This window comes from Poromitra crassiceps, assembly GCF_964638095.1.
Source record: "Poromitra crassiceps genome assembly, chromosome: 1".
NCBI lineage: Eukaryota > Metazoa > Chordata > Actinopteri > Beryciformes > Melamphaidae > Poromitra > Poromitra crassiceps.
In genome coordinates this window covers 45,891,766-45,916,615 of record NC_139623.1, presented here as the reverse complement: position 1 = coordinate 45,916,615, position 24,850 = coordinate 45,891,766, and the positions used below count along the sequence as shown (strand labels likewise).

Below are 24,850 nucleotides of genomic sequence, written 5' to 3'. Positions count from 1 at the left end.
AGTTTGGCGGGATCCTGAAGGATATGGAACGTGAGACCATTGGTCGATGTCTTTGCAATTAGAATTGTAGAATCACATTTTATATTATTGTATTGCTGTATTGTGTATGTTTCTATGTACTGTTGACATGTTGTGCTGCCTTCTTGGCCAGGTCACCTTTGTGAAAGAGATCATTGATCTCAAATGGGTTTTTAACCTGGTTAAATAAAGGATAAAAAAAAAAAAAAAAAAAAAAAAGGGATAATGTATGTTACGTTCCCAAGTTTGACCGGGGGAGAAAGGATGTAACATAATAAACACAACAAACCGGGGGACAAAGGAGATGGAGATAATTTACAATAATCAGGTTTTATTACTAAAATAAGGTTAAATAAAAAGGTGCAAATCGAACCAACTGAGGACTGCTTCCTGAAACAGAGGAAGAGTGGTTAATAACACAAAAGCTAAGGTTAAAGAAATAGAATGATCACACTCTCAAAGAGAGTCACAACAGGCACCCCACTCTGTCTGAGAGTCACAATCTAGAAGAGTTAAAGGTTTTGACCGACACCGATCCACACACACTCTCTAGCCACTTCTTAACATGCGGTGGAATCCGTATTATAACCTGCTCCTAGCCGGTTGGCCTGCATGTTAAACAACAATTAGCCGGCCTACGCGCACTCCCGCGAGTCCGTATCTTATTCACCTCGCTCGCCGGTGTAAGATCCGGATTAGCGCAAAAGGAGCTGTTGTTTAACTCTGGCAGGTCATTATCCGCAGATCCGTCTGAGTGGGCGGGTGTGACTCACTTCACTTCACGTTCACTAGTTTATTAATTAATGAATCGTTCGGGCAATCGCTTATATCAACGAGCAAACTCACAGTTTTCTCAAGTGCTGCAAAAACGGCTTGAATTGTTTGGCCGTGTGATCCCAACGCGCTATCAGCTGCAGTCAGGCAGCCAGGTCCAGTGCATCAGGAGGGACGCTTACTGCTGCGCTGCTTGCTTGCTCCCATGTCAGAAAAAGCCTAACTTTTGTGGGGAGAAATACATTGAAAACTAGTCAGATATGACTTGAATGCCACTTAAATCACCCACAGTGATTGACGACAGTCCGACCACTATTTTGACTGGGCGGCTTTATGTAGCCTAACAAAGGCGAAGCGCTCATTTTTGGCACATTGCCACCCCTCGTTGTCGAATGGACTGCGTTAAAACGGCATGTTTTTTGAAGTCTCCAGATTTGTCGCTAACGTGATGCAGCCAATTCTATTGTGTGAGGCAGCCAGTGGTGACTGTGCGTCCACACTGCGGAGTGGATAGGAGCTGACTGACTGATAGGCTATCAAACTTTTGTGGGGAGAAATACATTTAAAACTAGGCAGATATGACTTGAATGCCACTTAAATCACCCACAGTGATTGACGACGGTGCGACCACTATTCTGACTGCCTCATTTTTGGCACAATGCCACCCCTCGTTGTCAATGGACTCTGTTAAAACGGCATGTTTTTGAATGGAGTTTGGTTACAAATTCGCTAAAGCTGTTTCCTATCACACTTCTTGTTTTCGATACATGCTACCGCCGCCCCCCCCCCGCCCACTGGCAGAAAAAACGGCTCATATCCAGTTGTTTCTTAACAAAGACCCCTCATGTTTAGAAAGGCAAAACCTGAAAATATCCTGCTCTCTCTAGCCTGACATGATCCAGATTTTATGTTTAAAAGGCACTTAAAAGAGTTAAAGGTTTTTGACCGACACCGATCCACAAGTGCTACTGTAGGCCTAAGCACCACGCAGCACACAAAGCTGTCAGATGGCCCACTGGGGCTGACTGTCTGTCTCTCCATGGTTTTAAGCTGCAGCCTCTGATTGGCAGAGTGAGTACACCTGTGCTCTCCTGCACAGGTGCCACAGCACAGGGGGGAGGGCCTGGAGAGGAACAATCAAGCACAGACACTCCCACATAACAATGTACCTGTAGGGTTATACCAATTTTGGGATAAGCCGCACCCTTATTGCACCCCCTTGAGGCCATTTAAAGTAAGGGCATACAGAAAAAGGCTGTGTCCCATTAACCTTTTTCACTTCCCACATGCTTCCCACCCGATTCACCCATTTTGTGTCTAAAAGGCAGGAAGTAACACAGGTGCAAGCAGAACATTAATGAGGGCCCCGGCACTGGATCACCAAATGGATTGGAAGTTGGAAACCCTCATTAATGTCCTGCTTGCTTTACTTCCTGCCTTTTAGACACAAAATGGATGAATTGGGTGCGAAGTGTTTTATGATTCTGTTTTGAATAGTTATTTTGGCAGCGTTTAGTAATGATCGTTAAAACTTTCAAAAGATCCTGTATACTGTCCATCTAATCTTCCCTGGAAATGTACATGGTATTTCTTTTTCTTTGCACTTTATTTATACCAATATTTGGTGGTTATATTATAGTAAGCCTAATGTACTGTAAGTGAATCAAATGATTTTTGGAATGTTGATTTCCATTGTGGACATAATGATGTTAAGATTGATTGTGTAGCCTACATCTTGCCCGGCCAGAATATAAAAATAAATAAATAAATGCACATTTTTCAAAGGGAAAACATGACTTTTATTTGAGAGAGCTGACTGGTCTGAAATCCTGAAAGAGGAGTTGTAATTTGAACCGTATTCCACACTAAAGCAGACTAAGACGAACCTCGACAATATTCTCCTAATCCATCAATTGAACAAAAAGGCAGCCACGTGAACGTTGTGATCGCTAACATCGACTAAAATGATTCAATCAATCATGGCATGACAGAAAAGAGGCATGAAAAAACAAGATCAGAATGTGGAGCACAATATGACGACTACGCTATCAAAAAGGATTCTCTCATTCTCATGAAACTGTAATGCAAGAAAATACTCCATCTCTTTCGAAAATGAGGACAATAGTCATAATGATAATAAATGCAGCCATACAATATACAATTCACAAGTCCAAACCATTGAAAATCCTCTCAGAGGGAAAAAAAAAAAAAACGAATTCATGTAAAACAACTCATATTTACATCAATTTATAGTACAGAGAAATACACAACCCATTTCCTCTCTTATAAAACAACAGCAAAGTAAATTACATTACATTCTTCATTACCTGAAATAAAAGTTTTGAAAAGGTCACTCAAGTTTGAAGAGAAATTATTGGATTTTTGTTTATTTTATTTTATTTTTGCCAGATGGTTGTTTTATGGTAGTCAGATGTTTCTGGCCTGAGAGTTGTCTGACAGCAACGTGAGACTGGAATGCTTGGTTCAAAGTGTTTAATGACGGTGATTTGAACCCATGTTAAGACTGGGGCAAAAGTCAGAAAATGACGATTTGGAGCAGCTCTAAAGCTAAATGATAAACAATCATATCAAATGATATGCGGCTGATGAATAATTTAGTAAAAGTCTGACATATGTGTAGGAGATTGGTACAAATGTACATAAAATACATACAAATATTGTATTTTTTTGCTCTACCACTACTAGGGACTACTTTCCCCGTTTCCATAAGGTGGTGGGTGAAGGGAGACTGTACAGCTAAAAATCACTGCGCAGAGTAGGCTAGTTGCTCACCTGAAATAGCTCAAATTCTTTTGGAAAATTGATATATCTACAGACCATAAAAAAGTCAGTCTTCATAATTTGGAGAATGCTAGTCCTCTACTATCACTCAACATAGCATAATGCTACAGTGTTAGCCTGCAGTACCAAAATCTACCAGAGACATTTGGATGGGCAAAGCTTCCAACCAGCATTCGTTTAACCTCTGACCTTAAGAAGGTCAGAGGAACACCCCAGGTTTTCCAGCTGTGGCGGTGTGGTGCCTTCACCGGCTGAGGCCTCCATGAGAGTAGCTGGCATATCCATTGGCAGGGTACAGAGAAAGGTCCTCGGAGCTGCCCATCCCATTGTTAATTTCTGAAACGACAATAGAGGAGAGGTTACTGACACTGCAAAAAATCCAATTCCTGTGATATTCTTAATGGCCTTGTTTACACCTGCCATTTGTAAGTTTATTGTATCTGGATTGTGTCTGGATATGGTTCAGATGGATTACACTTGCACCTCCCTTTAATGTGTATTTTGGTATACACATTGTAAAGAGGTTGCTTTCTTAAACACCTGCATTTTTGGCAAATCCGTTAATATCTGGGCTTCCCGCCATCTTAAGGTGAGCAGATTTCTGAAATGAAAATCAAATTCCAGTTTGGCAGTCAATATATCATTGATTGATTGATTGATTTTATTTTGGATAAAGAATGACAAAATCCAAAGGATGATATGAAAAAGTGTCAACACTTATTTCCATCATGGTCCCTAAAAATATCCAATATCATATTTATTAAATAAAAAAAAAGTTTAATGTATTTTGACCATTTTGACTATAGGCTATGTACTGTAATAAACTATTAGCCTATTTCACATCCCACCCAAATCAGCCATTGGGGGTGAGGGGGGTGCCGCTGTGGCCTGGCCTTCTCTCCCACGCCTTATGTGTGTGGGGGCGGGGGCCAGGGTGGGGGGCATCGGTGCTCTCCATCACTGGTCGAGGGTTGCCGGTAGGTTAGAATAGCTTAGGTTAGGCGATAGATTAGCTACAGCCTAACTGTAGGCTGTAGACCTGTTATAGTGTTCAGGCTAAAATCAGACTATAGCAGAATAAAATGGCCTGCATTTATATAGCGCTTTTATCCAAAGCGCTTTACAATCAGTAGGTTCATTCACCCATTCACACACCGATGGCGGCAGGCTACCACGCAGGGTGCTGGCACACCATCAGGAGCAATTTGGGGTTCAGTATCGACGACCCGCTCTACCTCCTGAGCTACAGCCACCCGAATAGGACAGGCCAGACTAGGCTGTAGATTAGCTAGATTCCCTGTGTCCTAGTTAGTTCCGGTTAATGTCTAGAGTAGTCAGATTGTCTGATTTTCTCCCGCCATGCCACTCATTCTCCCCCCCCCCCCCCCCCGATTTTTTATCCCATTTTATCCCCCATTAGTGCTCATTTGATTTCTCAATCCTGGTTGCTACTCCATCCTCTGCCGATCTGGGGAGAGCCGAGACTGGCTCCATGCTTCCTCCGAGACATGGGCAGTCAGTCAGCCGCTTCTTTTCACCTGACAGAGGAAGCTTCACCGGTAGGACATAGCACGTGGGAGGTTCACGCTATTCCAACCAGTTCCCCTCCCTCTGAACAGGCGCCCTTAACGACCAGAGGAGGAACCACACTAGCAACCAGGATATTGCATGTTTTTGTGAAGGGGGTTCCTATATGAAGGAAACCCCCGGGAGGCACGGGGAGAACATGCAAACTCCACACAGAAAGGCCCTTTTTGCCGACCCCACCCGGGCGGTGGGCACTCGAGGACATGCGGACGGGCACGCATTCCTTTTAGCGTTCACCTCGTCCCCAGGTGGGAATCGAACCCACGACCTTCGAGCTGTGAGGCGATAGTGCTTACCACTGCACCACCGTACCTCCCCCATGCCACTCATTCTACTCTAAGCATGGCATCCCCTCCTTTACCTGTTCTCTCCACATACTCTCTCTCATACTCCCCCTGCTCTCCCTCCCCACCTCCTCCCCTTCCTGAACTCTCCCCCCCCCCCCACTGTTCTAAAGCATGGCATCCATTCTATTCTAAAGCATGGCACCCATTCTCTTTCTCTTCCCCCCTTCCTCTGCTCCTTCCCCACCTCTCCCTCCCTGTTCTCTCCTCCCCCACATTTCCCATTCCCTCCCCACCTCCTCCCTTTCCATGCTCTCTCCTCCCCCACATCCCCCCTCCCTTCTCCTGCTCTCTCCTTTTTCCCCCTTCCCCTGCTCCTTCCCCACCTCCTCTCCTCCCCAACATTCCCCATTCCATGCCACTTCCTGCTCTCTCCTCTCTCACATTCCCCCTGCTCTCCCTCCCCTGCACCCTCCCCACCTCCTCCTTCTCCTGCTCTCTCCTCTCTCACATTCCCCCTGCTCTCCCTCTCCTGCACCCTCCCTACCTCCTCCTTCTCCTGATCTCTCCTCCCCCACTATTCTAAAGCATGGCACCCATTCTACCCCAAAGCATGGCACCCATTCTATCCTCTCCCACTATTCCGCCACTATTCTAAAGCATGGCACCCATTCTACCCTAAAGCGTGCCACCCATTATATCCTATATTTCCATATTTTCTATATTTCTCTATCATATGATTGTTCGATGTGTTATTATTACTACTGTAATTTGTTACTGTTGTGTCAGCTAGCCCTCCTTTCCCTGTTCTTTCCATATACTCTCTCATACTCCCCCTGCTCTCCCTCCCTACCTCCTCCCCTTCCCGAACTCCCCCCCCCACTATTCTAAAGCATGGCATCCATTCTATTTTAAAGCATGGCACCCATTCTCTTTCTTTCCCACTTCCCCTGCTCCTTCCCCACCTCTCCTTCTCTGTTCTCTCCTCCCCCACATTTCCCATTCCCTCCCCACCTCCTCCCTCTCCCTGCTCTCTCCTCCCCCACATCCCCCCGCTCTCCCTCCCCCCTCCTGCTCTCTCCTCTTTCCCCCTTCCCCACCTCCTCTACTCCCCAACATTTCCCATTCCCTCCCCACCTCATCACTTTCCTGCTCTCTCCTCTCTCACATTCCCCCTGCTCTCCCTCCCTTCTCCTGCTCGCTCCTCTGCTCTATCCTATATTTCTATATTTTCTATGTTTCTCTATCAATTGTTCAATGTGTTATCATTACTACTGTAATTTGCTACTGTTGTCTCAGCTAGAATTAGCTAGACATATTTTCTGTGAAGCCCTCTGGGACATGCTTGTGAATTAGGGCTATACAAATAAACTTGACTTGACTTGACTTGACTAAATGGGTTCAATCCCGTGCCTCTAATCAATGTCTTGCTTGCATCTGAAAGACAGTAATGTCAGCTGCGGACGAGGAACACTTCCGGGGATAGTGGCGCATTCCTTTATCGCAAAATAACTGGGATGTTGAGGCTAAATGACGTCACATCCGTTTTGTTAGCATTCCATTTGCAGAAAACTTGAGCTGGGAAGTTCACTGTTCATTGGTCAGATCCAGTCGCTAGCCAGGCTAGCCATTGTTAGCAATAACAGTTGATAACATGGCATTTTGCGGTATTTTGCGCATACAAACACTGCAGCCTCATGTCCACACAGATAGATGTTATGCAGTGCTGTGTGTACAGCTGATTTAATGAGACACAAACAAAACAGAAGTGCTAAACAACATTACTATGATTATAACTACTGTTGTTGCACGGCGCAGCCATCTTGGATTTTTTAGGTCGGGGGTCCTACGAGTTTGGAATGGGAAATACCAGCTCTGGTGACATCACCGTCTCAGCTCATGACCTTTGAAGTCGTAAGATTACCAGTTCCCAGTTATAAAGGAATGCACGATAGCTCCAGCGAGGGACAGGTCACCAAAATCGGTTTGATTTGTATTCACCTCCTGGTTGGATCCATGCGTACGTAGTTGAGCATTGCATTCACACTTTGTTGTTAATGTGGCCCAAATGCATCTCCAACCACCTTCAAGACGGCTGCATTTACACCTGGATCTTGTGTTTTTGCTCCATTTAAATCCAATGCGATGATCAGCCAGGAAGCATGTCAAAATTGTACCTGAGAAGATGAGCCTCTCCTTCATGATGTTGACGTCCCGGCTGGGCTGGCGCACCACGGCACTCAGCATAATCTGTTCTGGGTTATAGCTCTGTACCCCGCTCATCCTCCACCTGGCACAGCGCGCACGCACGCACGCGCACACGCACACGCACACGCACACGCACACGCACACACACACACACACACACACACACACACACACACACACACACACACACACACACACACACACACACACACACAGATCCAAACCATTAACAGCACATGGAGATGGCTACACAGCCTTACCAGCTGTGTCATTAAAACCATTCAGGTCAGGGTTCCCACACCTTCTTAGGGGCCCTTTACACGAGGACAGTTTCTGGAAGAAACGACACAATAGCGTTTCCTTCACACCTTCTCCCTGTTTACATGAGCGCTGTTGAATTTTTAAAACGCCGTAATGTACATGCCAGGTCGCTAGGTGTGATCACCTTATTCTTTGCCCATACAAGGACGCTTCTGCATGACGTAATTTCGTAATCGTCTTTCCGGTTTTAGACACGGAAGTAGAGTACGCCTTCCGCAGTCATTTAGACTTGCCAAAACGCTTTTTTCAAGATAAAAAAAAACCCAAACTGTTTTAAAGTTTTAATATTTGTCGGGTGAGAATGTAACATATATGTGACCAGTTTATCAGAATAACGCCTATTGGAAATCTTTAACGAGCAGCGAGGACCGGGAGCGCTGAGTGTGCTATCTGTCAAACCCTACTGTAGGCTACTGGCAGTGAGAAAACACTGTCCACGTGCTTTTGTAACTAACGTTAAATGCCGACCGGGTACAGCCATCGGCTCCTCGCAGCAATTCCCTGTCACCATAGGAAACCGTCCTCGTGTAAAGTGCCCCTTAGACATCAAATGTAAATCAAATGTTTTCCTGACCCTATGACCTCAAATTCAAGGACCCAACACAGCCTAGTTTGAGACATGGATCAAGGTTCATTAGTGTTACTGCTTGCCTGCTTGCTGTTTAACCTGCATCTTTCCACTTCAATCAGTCACACACAGGACACACAGACGGCGGAATGTAGCCTATTTATATTATTATTATTATAACATTATAAGATTATTATTATACAATTATTAATTTGTATTATTATTAATTAATCAAATACAATTTTATTTATTTATTATGTATTTTTTAGACATTTATTATTATGATCACAGATGAAGGATGAATTCTGGAGCACATGGTCAATTGGAGCAATTTATTGCCTAGCTGTGTAAACAAACTGACGTTTCATGTCTTCCTCAGCGTCATCCTTCATCTGTGATCGCTCAGTCCCTTTTCTGAGAGGCACCGGTCTTGCAAGGTTCATCAGCTGAAGTGCAGATATTCCCCTCTGTTAATGACCCATGTCTATTGTGTCAATTTAAAAAAAACTTCAAGGCCTTGATCCCCCACCCCCTCAAATTCACAAACTTTCAAGGATTTCAAGGACACGTGAGTACTCTGTCAAGTTGTTATGGTAATCTACAGTCTGAGTCCAGACTGGGCCTTTTCGGATAGTGAGGCAGACCCTTCAGATACAGTAATACATATCATACAGACTATACAACACACTATATACTGATAAAGATGAGCTGAACAAGTACAATGGCAGAGAGGAGGAGGGAAGTGTGTGCGTCAGCATGGGAGCACTGGGCAGAATGAGGACAGACAAGGAGGCAGAAACAAAGGCCAAAGCAGTCGCACCAGTTTACCTGATCATATGATAGCTGACAGATGCCAGCAGGGGGCGGCGGAGGAAGGTTGCATGCAGATCAGCCAGAGCACAGGACAAAGAAGGGTATAAGAGGAGGAAGAGGAGAGAGAGACATAGAGGCCATTTACACCTGGCATTAACATGCGTTTTCTGTCATCAGATTGCAATCAGATAGTGCTTGACCACATTATCCAGATTTCATTTACACGCTGAGAAGCCAAAAGGCACTGAGATGGAGAGAGAGGACGATAAGGCAGGGAGAGCAGAGTGAACAGGCAGTGCAGCAGCAGGCTGGAGGAGGCCGAAGCTCAGCTCAGGTGCGGTCCGACTCGGGGCAGAGAGCGGTGTTAACGCAGCATAGATTCTGCTGAGGATTTAGTGCTTAGCGATATGAAAGGAGAGCAGATATACGTCAACACCTGCAAGGACAGAACAACCTTCAACACATTCCGTTTTTGCCATTTCAAATGTTGATTAATGTTTCAAAGTAGAAGTAGAAGTTCTGAAACTACATGGGCAGTAAAAGAAACAGGAAATTAATTGGTAACAAACACAAAGTTCAAATGTGCTTAGTAAAGTAGATGAGATGCATATTATAAGTCGGTGCTGTATTCATCTTACAGTGAGCATGCTGCACAAAGAAACATGGTGAAAAACGAGCTCTACTAACTGTATTTAAGGCATTTTAACATTTGAATATATAAGTATTTCAGGCATTTTAACATTTTAATATATACTTTTTAAGACCTTAAACGCCAACATTTTGGGAGATTCACCTATTTGCCATGTTCCCGATAGTAAAAGGAGAATATAGATGCCTTTCTCTTCTCTTTCTCTCTGCAGTATGAAAAGCACCATGGCAACTCACCTTACTACCATCAACAAAACAAAAGGGACAAGAGGAACGATTGCTGTGTGCAATCATCAGTCATCAGTCCCCCCCGCCTTCAATCATCAGTCAGTCCCCCCGCCTTCAATCATCAGTCAGTCCCCCCGCCTTCAATCATCAGTCAGTCCCCCCGCCTTCAATCATCAGTCAGTCCCCCCCGCCTTCAATCATCAGTCAGTCCCCCCGCCTTCAATCATCAGTCAGTCCCCCCGCCTTCAATCATCAGTCAGTCCCCCCGCCTTCAATCATCAGTCAGTCCCCCCCGCCTTCAATCATCAGTCAGTCCCCCCGACTTCAATCATCAGTCAGTCCCCCCGTCTTCAATCATCAGTCCCCCCCGCCTTCAATCATCAGTCAGTCCCCCCGCCTTCAATCATCAGTCAGTCCCCCCGGATTCAATCATCAGTCCCCCCCACCTTCAATCATCAGTCAGTCCCTCCACCTTCAATCATCAGTCCCCCCCGAGGCACTGTGTGCATATCACTGCGCCAGGCGGCCATGCTTGGAAAGAGGTTTCGACTATGTATTTACTTACTCATCATTTTGGATTGTTATTTCACAGCGTGGTGAGTACACGAGTCACAACATGTAGTGGTGAGTACACGAGTCACAACATGTAGTGGTGAGTACACGAGTCACAACATGTAGTGGTGAGTACACGAGTCACAACATGTAGTGGTGAGTACACCAGTCACAACATGTAGTGGTGAGTACACGAGTCACAACATGTAGTGGTGAGTACACGAGTCACAACATGTAGTGGTGAGTACACGAGTCACAACATGTAGTGGTGAGTACACGAGTCACAACATGTAGTGGTGAGTACACGAGTCACAACATGTAGTGGTGAGTACACCAGTCACAACATGTAGTGGTGAGTACACGAGTCACAACATGTAGTGGTGAGTACACCAGTCACAACATGTAGTGGTGAGTACACGAGTCACAACATGTAGTGGTGAGTACACCAGTCACAACATGTAGTGGTGAGTACACCAGTCACAACATGTAGTGGTGAGTACACCAGTCACAACATGTAGTGGTGAGTACACCAGTCACAACATGTAGTGGTGAGTACACGAGTCACAACATGTAGTGGTGAGTACACCAGTCACAACATGTAGTGGTGAGTACACCAGTCACAACATGTAGTGGTGAGTACACCAGTCACAACATGTAGTGGTGAGTACATCAGTCACAACATGTAGTGGTGAGTACACCAGTCACAACATGTAGTGGTGAGTACACCGGTCACAACATGTTAGTGGTGAGTACACCAGTCACAACATGTAGTGGTGAGTACACCGGTCACAACATGTAGTGGTGAGTACACGAGTCACAACATGTAGTGGTGAGTACACCAGTCACAACATGTAGTGGTGAGTACACGAGTCACAACATGTAGTGGTGAGTACACGAGTCACAACATGTAGTGGTGAGTACACCAGTCACAACATGTAGTGGTGAGTACACCAGTCACAACATGTAGTGGTGAGTACACCGGTCACAACATGTAGTGGTGAGTACACGAGTCACAACATGTAGTGGTGAGTACACCAGTCACAACATGTAGTGGTGAGTACACCAGTCACAACATGTAGTGGTGAGTACACCAGTCACAACATGTAGTGGTGAGTACACCAGTCACAACATGTAGTGGTGAGTACACGAGTCACAACATGTAGTGGTGAGTACACCAGTCACAACATGTAGTGGTGAGTACACCAGTCACAACATGTAGTGGTGAGTACACGAGTCACAACATGTACATATGAGTGTTTTGGCACTGTTGGAATGTGTATTTCTGGTGACTGAACGGGGGTAGGCTGCTGTACCATTGACTCTCATTGTAGTGCTAAGCTCACTTGCAGGAGAGGCACATGGAACACACTTTATATTGCATGCACAGAGAAGAGAAAGGCATCTATATTCAATATCTATATTCTACATCTATATCTATATTCTTGTCTTAATATCGGGAATATGACAAATCGGTGAATATCCCAAAATGTTGGAATGTTCCTTTAACTTTAGATAACTTTAGAGCTTTTCATTTTTAAGGACCCACGGACACTGAGGAACGACTGATCCTGAACATGCTATTGGTTTCTTATGAGGGAATTACAGTATATATCTTAAATGATGTACCATAAATTATACATGACATTATGTGCCTTATGTGCATAAGGTGAAAGCAGCATAGCTTAGTGGGTCAAGTTCATCAGTTTGTCCTCTTTTAGCACCGGTAATTGACAATGATCATTATGTTCATTGAGATCATTATGACAGCAAACAAGGAAATAGCTGGTAGGTCCTTCATTGAATCGAGATCTAGTTTCCCATAAGTATACACGCTCGTACACACGCACGCACACTCGCACGTGCGCACACACACACTAACAAACACACACTCGTGCGCACGCACGCACGCACGCACGCACGCACGCGCACACACACACACACACACACACACACACACACACACACACATACACACACACACACACACACAAACAGACAAACACAGCTAGCTACTCCACAACATTTAACCGGCCCTGTAGCACCTGCACTAAGAAATGGCTGGTGCCATTAATGCTGTGTACAGTAGGTGTGTATATATTGTGTACAGTAGGTGTGTATATATTGTGTACAGTAGGTGTGTATATATTGTGTACAGTAGGTGTGCATATATTGTGTACAGTAGGCGTGTATATATTGTATACAGTAGGTGTGTATATATTGTGTACAGTAGGTGTGCATATATTGTGTACAGCAGGTGTGTATATATTGTGTACAGTAGGCGTGTATATATTGTGTACAGTAGGTGTGTATATATTGTGTACAGTAGGTGTGTATATATTGTCTATAGCAGGTGTGTATATATTGTGTACAGTAGGCCTGTATATATTGTGTACAGCAGGTGTGTATATATTGTGTACAGTAGGCGTGTATATATTGTGTACAGTAGGTGTGTATATATTGTGTACAGTAGGTGTGTATATAATTGTGTACAGTAGGTGTGTATATATTGTGTACAGTAGGTGTGCATATATTGTGTACAGCAGGTGTGTATATATTGTGTACAGTAGGCGTGTATATATTATGTACAGTAGGTGTGTATATATTGTGTACAGTAGGTGTGTATATATTGTGTACAGTAGGTGTGTATATATTGTGTACAGTAGGTGTGTATATATTGTGTACAGTAGGTGTGTATAGATTGTGTACAGTAGGTGTGCATATATTGTGTACAGTAGGCGTTTATATATTGTATACAGTAGGTGTGTATATATTGTGTACAGTAGGTGTGTATATATTGTGTACAGTAGGCCTGTATATATTGTATACAGTAGGTGTGTATATATTGTGTACAGTAGGTGTGCATTGTTATCGTTGATGGACTTGAAATGAACTTTTGCTCATCTGGCTGCAGCGATGTGACAAGGCCGACGGAGGAAGAAACGATCTCAGCAGAGTATAGTGAAATACTAACCTAAGGTTTTCTACACGCTTGTTAACAATTCACATAAGTACCTATATGAGCACATAAAACACATTATAACATGAGTGTTAAGTTATGCGTGTTAACTAATCACATATAGTACCTATATGAGCACATGAAACACATTATAACATGAGTGTTAAGTTTTCCTATATATATATAGTGTGAGCAATGTTCAACCATATATCACGTGAAGCATGGATTGAATTATATCAATGAAATGCAGTGTGTTAACCAGTAGAGGATTTTCAGTTGCATGATGAGACATGGAAAATTGAGAAACGAAATGTACTGACAAAGGGACCATGGACTTCGAAGAGTGTGAAAAATGTAATCTCAATAATAATAATGGATTTAATTATATGCTGAAGTGGTCTATATTACATGAGCAATGTTGAAATGACAATCTACTAATGCAATGTTATAGTAAGCCTATGATAACTAATGTTTCCAAGGAAGAGCTGGGAGAAATGTATGGCAGAGCATTCACTGATACTGTAGGAGGTGGCTTGGCTGAGAGCCAGGACAGTCACGTGCAGTGGGACCAAATGGCATCCAATTAGGATTGAGGTGATTGAGTTCATGACGACTCAGCAAAATCATGGAAAACACACCCCCTAGAAAAACAAATATAAGGAGGAGGATTTCAGGGCAAACGCTCTCGAATCCACCAGGGATAGAGCATAGATGCTGTAGGCAGGTCTCATTAGATTAAGAGAAGTTCTGGAATTAGGGTAAAAGAAGCACTGTCCGAGTGCCTGTGCAGGAAAATCCCCCGTTAATACACGGTTGGAGCACAAAGACCAGATATAGACTCCACAAGGGAGAGAGAGGAGTTAGGAAGGCCATTAGATTAATAAGTTCGGAATTAGGGTAAAAGAAGCACTGTCCGAGTGCCTGTGCAGGAAAATCCCCCGTTAATACACGGTTGGAGCACAAAGACCAGTTATAGACTCCACAAGGGAGAGAGAGGAGTTAGGAAGGCCATTAGATTAATAAGTTCGGAATTAGGGTAAAAGAAGCACTGTCCGAGTGCCTGTGCAGGAAAATCCCCCGTTAATACACGGTTGGAGCACAAAGACCAGTTATAGACTCCACAAGGGAGAGAGAGGTGTTAGGCAGGCCATTAGAGAAATAAGTTCGGAATTAGGGTAAAAGAAGCACTGTCCGAGTGCCTGTGCAGGAAAATCCCCCGTTAATACACGGTTGGAGCACAAAGACCAGATATAGACTCCACAAGGGAGAGAGAGGAGTTAGGAAGGCCATTAGATTAATAAGTTCGGAATTAGGGTAAAAGAAGCACTGTCCGAGTGCCTGTGCAGGAAAATCCCCCGTTAATACACGGTTGGAGCACAAAGACCAGATATAGACTCCACAAGGGAGAGAGAGGAGACCACCAGAGCCACATTAGATGGGAACAAGATACATATCAGAGATACACAAGGTTCCATTTAGACAGGTTGGCCATCTCAGATAAGAAATCTTGTAAAGACAAAGGGTGATAATGTACAAGAGAATGATCTAAACAACAATGACATGTATATTGGACAACATGTACTGAACAATGATTTTAATTGCTTTGTAATAACTACTAGACTCTTATATAAAACCTAATATCACACCCTGGACTTTTAATTTTATTATTTTTTTTTTGAACATCTGTGAGGAGACCTTCAACTTCTCAAAGGTAAGAGGTACTCTTGTGTGATAGCTTTGCAGCCCCCTCTATTGGTAAAAGGAAGGCCAGACTAGTCCGGGGGCTTCAGCCCCCCTCCACAGGATATTAGGTAATTCTACTATTTAGGTCAAGGTTCTTCCACATGTAAATGGAAGAGGCGTCTAGCGCCACTTATCTCAGTAGACTGCCCACCCGGAGTCCGGGAAGGGGGGGGAAGATAACCATATGATCTAGGGCTTAGAGGTTAAAAGGGAAGACATAGCAGTTATTCATCCGGAAACTAAAATATGCCTTTTCCCTAAGCGAAAGTAAGACAATTGGTTTGCATCTTTTTGGAAGAGATCCGCTGGTCTCATGATCTCTCACCCCCGTGGTTTGAAAAGTGTGCCTATTAAGGCCGTAGTAGTCCGAGGAAGGAAAGCTAAGGTCAGAGGTGACACACAAATCATCACAGCATATATTGTGTACAGTAGGTGTATATATTGTGTACAGTACGCCTGTATATATTGTATACAGTAGGTGTGTATATATTGTGTACAGTAGGTGTGCATATATTGTGTACAGTAGGTGTGTATATATTGTGTACAGTAGGCCTGTATATATTGTATACAGTAGGTGTGTATATATTGTGTACAGTAGGTGTGCATATATTGTGTACAGTAGGTGTGTATATATTGTGTACAGTAGGCGTGTATATATTGTATACAGTAGGTGTGTATATATTTCCAAACAGCTAAACCTCCACTTACTTTTGAAAAGAGAATATCCCTAAGACTATGGCGATGGAGAGCAGATCTGACGTGATCCAGATAAAGCAGTACGATTTCTGGCTCTGCAAGACAAGAGAGAGAGAGACAAGTCAAGTTTCCAGCAGACACCACCGGAGGTCCCCGTCCTCCACCACAGCCATGTCTCCTCAACCCAACATGGGCACCTGCTAGACAGCTGCTTTCTAGTTCACATGAGTGCCCTTGTCTCTGCTGTTTCCCAGGGTCCTGTTGTTCGCCAGCCCCACGCTGAGCTGAAGTCTGCCGCTGGGCTCCCTCATATTTCTCCACGCTCTCCTCGCCCTCCGGTCTTGCTGGGCCCTCGTCAGTCTCTGTCCTCTCTCCTGCTGTCCTCTCGTCTCGCCGTGTGCTGACCTTGTCTTGTCTTGTCTTGTGTGTGTGTGTGTGTGTGTGTGTGTGTGTGTGTGTGTGTGTGTGTGTGCTTGTACAGCTATCTTTGTGAGGACCAATTCAAGTTTTATACCTGGGAAGTGAGGACATTTTAGGAAAGTGAGGACATTTTGGCCGGTCCTCACTTTCTCACACACCTTCAAAGGGCTGTTTGAAAGGTTAAGACTTGGTTTTAAGGTTTAGCTTATAATTGGGTTTAGGTTAGGGTTAGGGTAAGGCTTAGGCATTTAGGTGTGATGTTAAAGCTGCATTCAGCGATGTTTTTGTGTTCAAATAAGTGTTAAATGGCTCTATATTCTGACAGCAATCACTGAAATAAAGTGTTTGGTCAGTGACTTGAAACCCCCAACCCCCCGCTGTCCTCTATCTCTCTCCTGTAGTCCTGCAGGCAGGGCGGACGTATCTCCGCAACCGTAACTCGTAGAGACTCGGGGAGAGTGAAAAAATACATAGTCCTTTAAAGGCATCGCGATTGGACCTTCCGTTTCTCAGAAAATGTCAACTTTTCTCTGATTGGATCAACAATTTTCTTGCACCACTGAGTACCAAACCGATACATCTGGCGCTGTGGAGCAGTTGAACCCAAAATGACACAGCCGAAGAAGGCTGTGTTTGAGCTTAAACTTAGGCACTGGCATGTGAATACATGTGAAACTACGCAATATTTAGGAATACCATGGCATCTTGGATAACAATATTGTGTCGGAGGTGACACCTCTGACAACTTTAGTAGCGCTAACATTGACGCTAGTGTTAGCACCTTCGCTAACTATAGGTTAGCATGACAGTGGTGACAGCTCAAACACAGCCTTCTTCGACTGTGTCATTTCGGGTTCAACTGCTCCACAGCGCCAGATGTATCTGTTCGGTGCGAGGGTGTAACCTACTGCAGTTTACAATTTAGACCATCGGCTGCGCTTCCTTGAATATCGTGGATATAAGACTCAATCCAGTTGCTGTAGCCCTTTTTAATCCTGTACACACATTCATCTGCCCATTTATCAATGTGATCAAACGAAATTGGTGTGACAGAACTCAAACTTTTGGTCTACTGCTCCCATGTTCAGACAGGGGTTTGGATGAGAGTTTCATTGTGTTCCCAAACAGCGGGTGACATCATTTCAAGATGGCCGTGCTGTGAATATGGTCTATAGCTGTACAAACGTGTGTGTGTGTGTGTGTGTGTGTGTGTGTGTGTGTGTGTGTGTGTGTGTGTGTGCGTGTGCTTGTATGTGCGTGCGTGCGTGCGTGCGTGTGTGTGTGTGCATGTGTGTGGTGCCGGAGGAGAGAGAGTGAGAGAGAAGATCTGTTTACCATGAGCCAGATGGGGTAAGGCACCTTTCGGAGGACTTGGGGGGCATCGGAGGACACAGAAGGCACCCCGCTACACCACAGGATGGAGTAGAGCCAGGGCTCGTTCACCGGGTAGACTGTCACACTCACGTTATTGGCCAGATACTCCCTAGGGAGAGGAGGAATACATGTCGACATCCTAAATAAATACATTAATAAATACAAATCATAATCCTCTCCTCACTCTATTTTCCCTTCACGTTGCTCTTGTGTGATCGCTCTGTGGTTGCAGGGACACTGGAAAGGTGCTGAGTGACTGAACTACTTTGCAATCCTTATTTTTGGTTCCTTGTCATTTTCGATGAGAGAGTTTATTTTTCTGTGGCACTCGCCATAAGTCTCTCTGGATGATAGCGTCAGCAAATTGCCTCAAATGTAAAATGTATGTCTGACTGTAAATGATGCTAGAGTTACAGTGCTGCTCTGTAAATCATATGCTTGAGTTACAGTGCTGCTCTGTAAATCATATGCTAGAGTTACAGTGCTGCTCTGTAAATCATATGCTAGAGGTACAGTGCTGCTCTGTAAATCATATGCTAGAGGTACAGTGCTGCTCTGTAAATCATATGCTAGAGTTACAGTGCTGCTCTGTAAATCATATGCTAGAGGTACAGTGGTGCTCTGTAAATAAATATGGGTGGGGAAAGTGAAAAGGCAGCGCTTGCCCCTCCCTCATTACCACCACTGAGGTGCCCTTGAGCAAGGCCCTTAACCCCAACCGCTCCAGTGGAGCTGCTCAGTGGCCAACAGATCAGACTGTGGTTGTACTGGTCAGCTTCCAGGTATGAATGTGTGCGTGAATGTGAACAGGGCACTCCTGAAAAAGAGAGCATTGCTCTCAGTGAGACTCCCCCTGTATTTAAAAAATTATATGAAAAATTATATGATAGAGTTACAGTGCTGCTCTGTAATTTATATGATAGTTACAGTGCTGCTCTGCAAATTACATGATAGTTACAGTGCTGCTCTGTAAATCATATGCTAGAGTTACAGTGCTGCTCTGTAAATTATATGCTAGAGTTACAGTGCTGCTCTGTAAATTATATGATAGAGTTACAGTGCTGCTCTGTAAATCATATGCTAGAGTTAGTGCTGCTCTGTAAATTATATGATAGAGTTACAGTGCTGCTCTGTAAATCATATGCTAGAGTTGCAGTGCTGCTCTGTAAATTATATGATAGTTACAGTGCTGCTCTGTAAATTATATGATAGAGTTACAGTGCTGCTCTGTAAATCATATGCTAGAGTTACAGTGCTGCTCTGTAATTTATATGATATAGTTACAGTGCTGCTCTGTAAATTATATGATAGAGTTACAGTGCTGCTCTGTAAATCATATGCTAGAGGTACAGTGCTGCTCTGTAAATGATATGCTAGAGGTACAGTGCTGCTCTGTAAATCATATGCTAGAGGTACAGTGCTGCTCTGTAAATTATATGATAGAGTTACAGTGCTGCTCTGTAAATCATATGTTAGAGTTACAGTGCTGCTCTGTAAATAATATGCTAGAGTTACAGTGCTGCTCTGTCAAGCATATGCTAGAGTTACAGTGCTGCTCTGTAAATCATATGCTAGAGTTACAGTGCTGCTCTGTCAAGCATATGCTAGAGTTACAGTGCTGCTCTTTTTTTGTCTTTTTCAGTTTTGCGTTACCTTAAAGTCGAGCTGACGCATTCTGACTGAAACAGGGTAGAAAGGCGGGACATAGCGTGTGGAGGAGCTTGATTAGACCGTTGGAAAGTGGCCGTGTCTGGGATTAGGGACTGGAGTTGACGAGTTATTATGGATCGCACTGGCCTTGAGGGCAGAACACACCCTACGCAGCATTCAAGTGCCGGGAGGCGCCCATGCAGACTGTTGTGCCCCCATTTCGAGTGGGATCCACAATAACGCGGACTTGAGTGAACATAAGCAGGCGAGTGATCTGTGCCTCGGTCGGAGCAATGCGAGAGAGAGAGCAGTCAGTCCGCACTCCTCACCTTAAAAAACCACCAGAGCCACCAAACGAGGAGACTGCACAATCCCTTTCAGACGTAGCACTTTCAGCCAGTAAACTTTCTCAGTTAAGGCATCCCATGATTGGAATTCATTACCACAATACATCCGTAACTGCTCCTCCTACAGGTCATTCTCCACCCATTTGAAAACTTGGCTCATTAGCAATCAATTATGTAGCCACTAATTCCGATGACTGCCTGTTTTTGTGTGTGTGTGTGTGTGTGTGTGACATGTATGCAATATTTCAGATGATTCTATTTATTCTGTGTATGTGACATGTACCTTTGTATTTCTTGTATCTGTGATGCAGGGACTACAGATGAAAACTAGCTTTTTTGGTTAATTCTGGCATGTTTTTCTGATATGCATTCTCCCTGTCAAATAAACGAATAAAATAAAATAAATAAAAATAAAATAATGTATTTTACCAGATAAATCTGAAACCAACCGGTCGAGTTTCAACATTCCATGTACAAACACAATATAATGTGAATACAGCCCTGCGGAGTGTGTACTCGCTGGCTGGCTCACTGTGCGTGCCTCGGAGCAGAGGACTGGGTGGCTGGCTGCCTCTGTGCGGATAGCCGTTTCCAAGCCGAGGGAGAGTGCTGGCTGCCCGCCTTGAAGCATCCGAGCCGCGGTAAATAACGATATTCCTGGAAGGCGAGTTAATGAGCCAGTTACATGTCCTTTTGCATTAAATGAAGACATTACCGTTCGTTTTATTTTGTATATTACATACTTATTGCCTGGCCAAGTATATTAACATTTATGGTGTAGAAAGGTCTGGCCATGTGGGCAGTAGGCATGGGTCGATTTCCGGTTTTACCGGTTCGGTTCGGTGTACGAGCCCAAACCGGTTTGATCACGTGCGAACCGAAAAAACATTTTTTTTTTTTTTTTTGCCAGTCCATTCTGATTGCACTATTGTTCATATTAGCCTCTTCTCAAGTTGCACTAGTAGGCAAAAGTCTTATTTTGTTTATTATGTTGATGTTTGAAGAAAAGTTAAGCTGAATAGTTATGAGAAATAAAAACAGTGTGTTGTTACAGTTAAAAGGTTCTGCTTATTTGTATTCAGTGTTCGTGCTGGTTGGCAGCATACCAGGTTAGAGGTGCATTATCGCCACCAACTGCAGCCGCTTTGATACGTTTTTTTGGGGAATATCGAACCGGTTTCAAAATGTTCAAACCGACCCATGCCTAGGCCCTATATTGTGTGAATTTGTGAGTTTTGAAGTTTATAAGGCAGCTCAGCTGTAAGCCAATCCATTCTGATTGCACTGCTTGTGTTTTTATTAGCCTTTTCTCAAGTTGCACTATAGGCAGAAGTCTTATTTCATTTATTATTTTGATGTTTAGAAGAAAAGTTGAGCTGAATAGTTATGAGAAATAAATACAGGGTGTGTTTGTTACACAGGTGTCCTGCTTCTTTTTATTCAGTATCATTGCTGGTTGACAATACCAGCTTAGAGGTGTATTATCGCTATCAGGTGGACTGAAGTTGCACTACAGATAGTTATGGGCCACACTCGGGAGCCCTGCTTAAAAAAAAAAAAAAAAAAATTTTTTTTTTAATTACGGTACAAAAAAAAATCGGTATACCAGTTCGATCCGGTTTAGACGGCAATATCGAACCGGTTTTAAAATTTTCAAACTGACCCAGCCCTAGTGGGCAGCAAAGTTGCCTGCTCAGAATTTTCTCCTAGCCCTGAAGATTGATTGACAGCTGTCATGTTATGATATTATTGGTTAAAGTTAATGTTAGAAATTTGATAGTACTACCTGACATCACCCAGCATGATGCTTGACTTGACAGCTTGACTTCAAAACTAGAATTCATCTAACAGTCACTTTTATTCCTGTTAATATTGCATTGGACTTTGACCCCAAGAAAAAGTTTAATTTTTTTATCGTGCACTTGAATAAGTGGGAATTTTCAATAAAGCTGAATTGAATGGTGTTACACTCCCTGATAAATCGGTCAAGTAGGTATATTCAACTGTCCATTTGAACTAGCCATACAATAAAGGCTATTCAAACGTTTTGCTTGAAGAGTGCCTTGGCGAGTGCTGGGTCTTACTGTATGTCTTTGTGGCTGGCCTGGCTGTAGTGGAGGGTCAGGCTGGAGATGCCCCGCTGTCTCATATCCTCCACTGACAGCTTCTCATGCGTGGTCTGCTGAAGGCCTCGCACCCTCCCCCTGTCCGTGCCGGGGGTCAACGTCACCTAGGAGGATGACAGGTGCGCTGCTTTAAACCACTGCTTTACACTGCTTTATCAGCACAGAAAGCCACTGATCAAACTGAAGAGGACATTTGTGAGAAGACACAATGGTTTTATGGTTCAAAGGTGCCACATGTAACACAACTGGAAAACCTTAGTCGAATGCAAGTAAGCCTGTGGTCAAGATGATTGGTAGCCTCTATCTTATGTCAGTGGTAGTGTTTCTTAGGCTGGTTTCACACCGACGACCCAAGCCTTGCCTATGCCTTGCCTTTACCCACGCTTTTTAATAGGCGTCCGTTTTAGTCAACGAGGCTGTGTACACCGGCCGCCTGAGCGTGAACCCTGCGTGTACCCACGCCTTGCCTGTGCCTTGCCGATTTTATCGAATAGGCGTGAGTTCTATTTTGAAGCCGACAAGGCGCGTGCAGGCAGGCTTCTTCTGTCAAGCCATGAAAGAAAAACGCACAATATCCGTCGGAAATTGCAAAGTCAACTGAATTTCAAAATAAAATGGAGTTACTACAACATGTTGAGCAGAGAGACAGAGAGATTGACGGGTGGCTATCACGTGGGGCTTTCTCCCCGTCGGCAAACAAATCTTCATGAGAGAGAATAGCGACCGAAGAAGCAAGATGGACAATGTTGTTGTGCCAGGCTGCCAGCACATAGCCTATTCTTGCAAGATCACCTCTCTAAAATGTCCGATTATAGTCAGACCTGGTTATACATATCCAGCATCAATAGAACATTAAATATATCCGATTTATTTTACCTAGAGGCTACCCATGACAATTCTGGACAACACGTGAAAAAATACAGTCGGGAGAGAGGAGAGGCGCTTGTGACTCGGCTCCAGGTTCGGCGTGCAAAAGGCGTGCGGTGTGATCGCAAAAGCGTGTAACAGGTTCACGCCCAGCTCGGCGTAGGCGTGGGTTGAGGCAAGGCAAGGCGTAGGTTGTCTGTGTGAATGAACCGTTAGGGGCTGGTTGCATAGACTAGTCGACGTGTCAACGTAACCACGTAACTACCACAAGTCGACCCCTACTTTTTCTACATTGATTGTTATTCAAAGTAGTAAGCTACATTATTTCGGCCTCCTTGTGTCTCCTCCGTGCTCTTGGGGACTGTGCTGAGGGGCGCGGTGAAGCTTTTTGCGGCGGCGCATGTGGATGTGCCGCCTGGTTGGGCTGCGGGTGCTGTGCTGCCTGGTTGGGCTGCGGGTGCTGTGCCGCCTGGTTGGGCTGCGGGTGCTGTGCCGCCTGGTTGGGCTGCGGGTGCTGTGCCGCCTGGTTGGGCTGTGGGTGCTGTGCTGCCTGGTTGGGCTGCGGGTGCTGTGCTGCCTGGTTGGGCCGCGGGTGCTGTGCTGCCTGGTTGGGCCGCGGGTGCTGTGCCGCCTGGTTGGGCTGCGGGTGCTGTGCTGCCTGGTTGGGCTGCGGGTGCTGTGCCGCCTGGTTGGGCTGCGGGTGCTGTGCCGCCTGGTTGGGCTGCGGGTGCTGTGCTGCCTGGTTGGGCTGCGGGTGCTGTGCCGCCTGGTTGGGCTGCGGGTGCTGTGCCGCCTGGTTGGGCTGTGGGTGCTGTGCTGCCTGGTTGGGCTGCGGGTGCTGTGCTGCCTGGTTGGGCCGCAGGTGCTGTGCTGCCTGGTTGGGCCGCGGGTGCTGTGCCGCCTGGTTGGGCTGCGGGTGCTGTGCTGCCTGGTTGGGCCGCGGGTGCTGTGCCGCCTGGTTGGGCTGCGGGTGCTGTGCTGCCTGGTTGGGCTGCGGGTGCTGTGCCGCCTGGTTGGACTGCGGGTGCTGTGCTGCCTGGTTGGGCTGCGGGTGCTGTGCTGCCTGGTTGGGCTGCGGGTGCTGTGCCGACTGGTTGGGCTGCGGGTGCTGTGCTGCCTGGTTGGGCTGCGGGTGCTGTGCCGCCTGGTTGGGCTGCGGGTGCTGTGCCGCCTGGTTGGACTGCGGGTGCTGTGCTGCCTGGTTGGGCTGCGGGTGCTGTGCTGCCTGGTTGGGCTGCGGGTGCTGTGCCGACTGGTTGGGCTGCGGGTACTGTGCCACCTGGTTGGGCTGCGGGTGCTGTCCCGCCTGGTTGGGCTGCGGGTGCTGTGCTGCCTCATGCTGCTGGTGGTGGTGGTGGTGAGGGGGAGGGGGTCAGGAAGGATAAGGAGAGGGCAACTGTCTGTGGCCACCACATGCAAAAGCATTCCTTGTTGTCTTGCTTTGACCTCTCCATTACACCTGTTCTCAGCGCCTGAGATGCCTAGTATATATATATATACATATACATACAGTATATATATATATATATATATATATATATATATATATATATAGTAGGGCCGTCAAATGATTAATTTTCTTAATCACGATTAATCTTGCGATTAACTATAGTTAGATAGATTAACTATAGTTAATCGCAATTAATCGCATCTTTGTATCGCATCTTTAAAATGCCATTATTTTGCATTTCAAAGCATTTTTAATTAGATATTAATAATTCTTACCAGTGTGTCGTGATTGGGAATCAAATGAATGCAAATAAATGTACTTTGTGATCTTGAATTTTAGATTTATTTTCAATTCAATAGAAGTGCAATGTAGACAGGAGGTAACAATGTCTACAAAATATATCTCGAATAGAAAATAA

General features: G+C 44.9%; 1 protein-coding gene across 1 annotated transcript in view; it reads right to left on the bottom strand.

Moving 5' to 3' along the window:
• Nucleotides 1–3,838: 3,838 nt before the first annotated feature.
• gdpd5a (glycerophosphodiester phosphodiesterase domain containing 5a) overlaps nt 3,839–24,850 on the bottom strand; it is a gene marked incomplete at both ends in the record, with an annotated part of 74,956 nt that continues 53,944 nt past the window's right edge. The window contains 6 exons of the mRNA XM_083633764.1: nt 3,839–3,930; nt 7,643–7,755; nt 9,391–9,405; nt 16,211–16,293; nt 17,954–18,101; nt 22,074–22,219. Of these exons, the coding sequence (XP_083489890.1) occupies nt 3,839–3,930; nt 7,643–7,755; nt 9,391–9,405; nt 16,211–16,293; nt 17,954–18,101; nt 22,074–22,219 (597 nt within the window). The remainder of the gene's footprint in view (nt 3,931–7,642; nt 7,756–9,390; nt 9,406–16,210; nt 16,294–17,953; nt 18,102–22,073; nt 22,220–24,850) is intronic.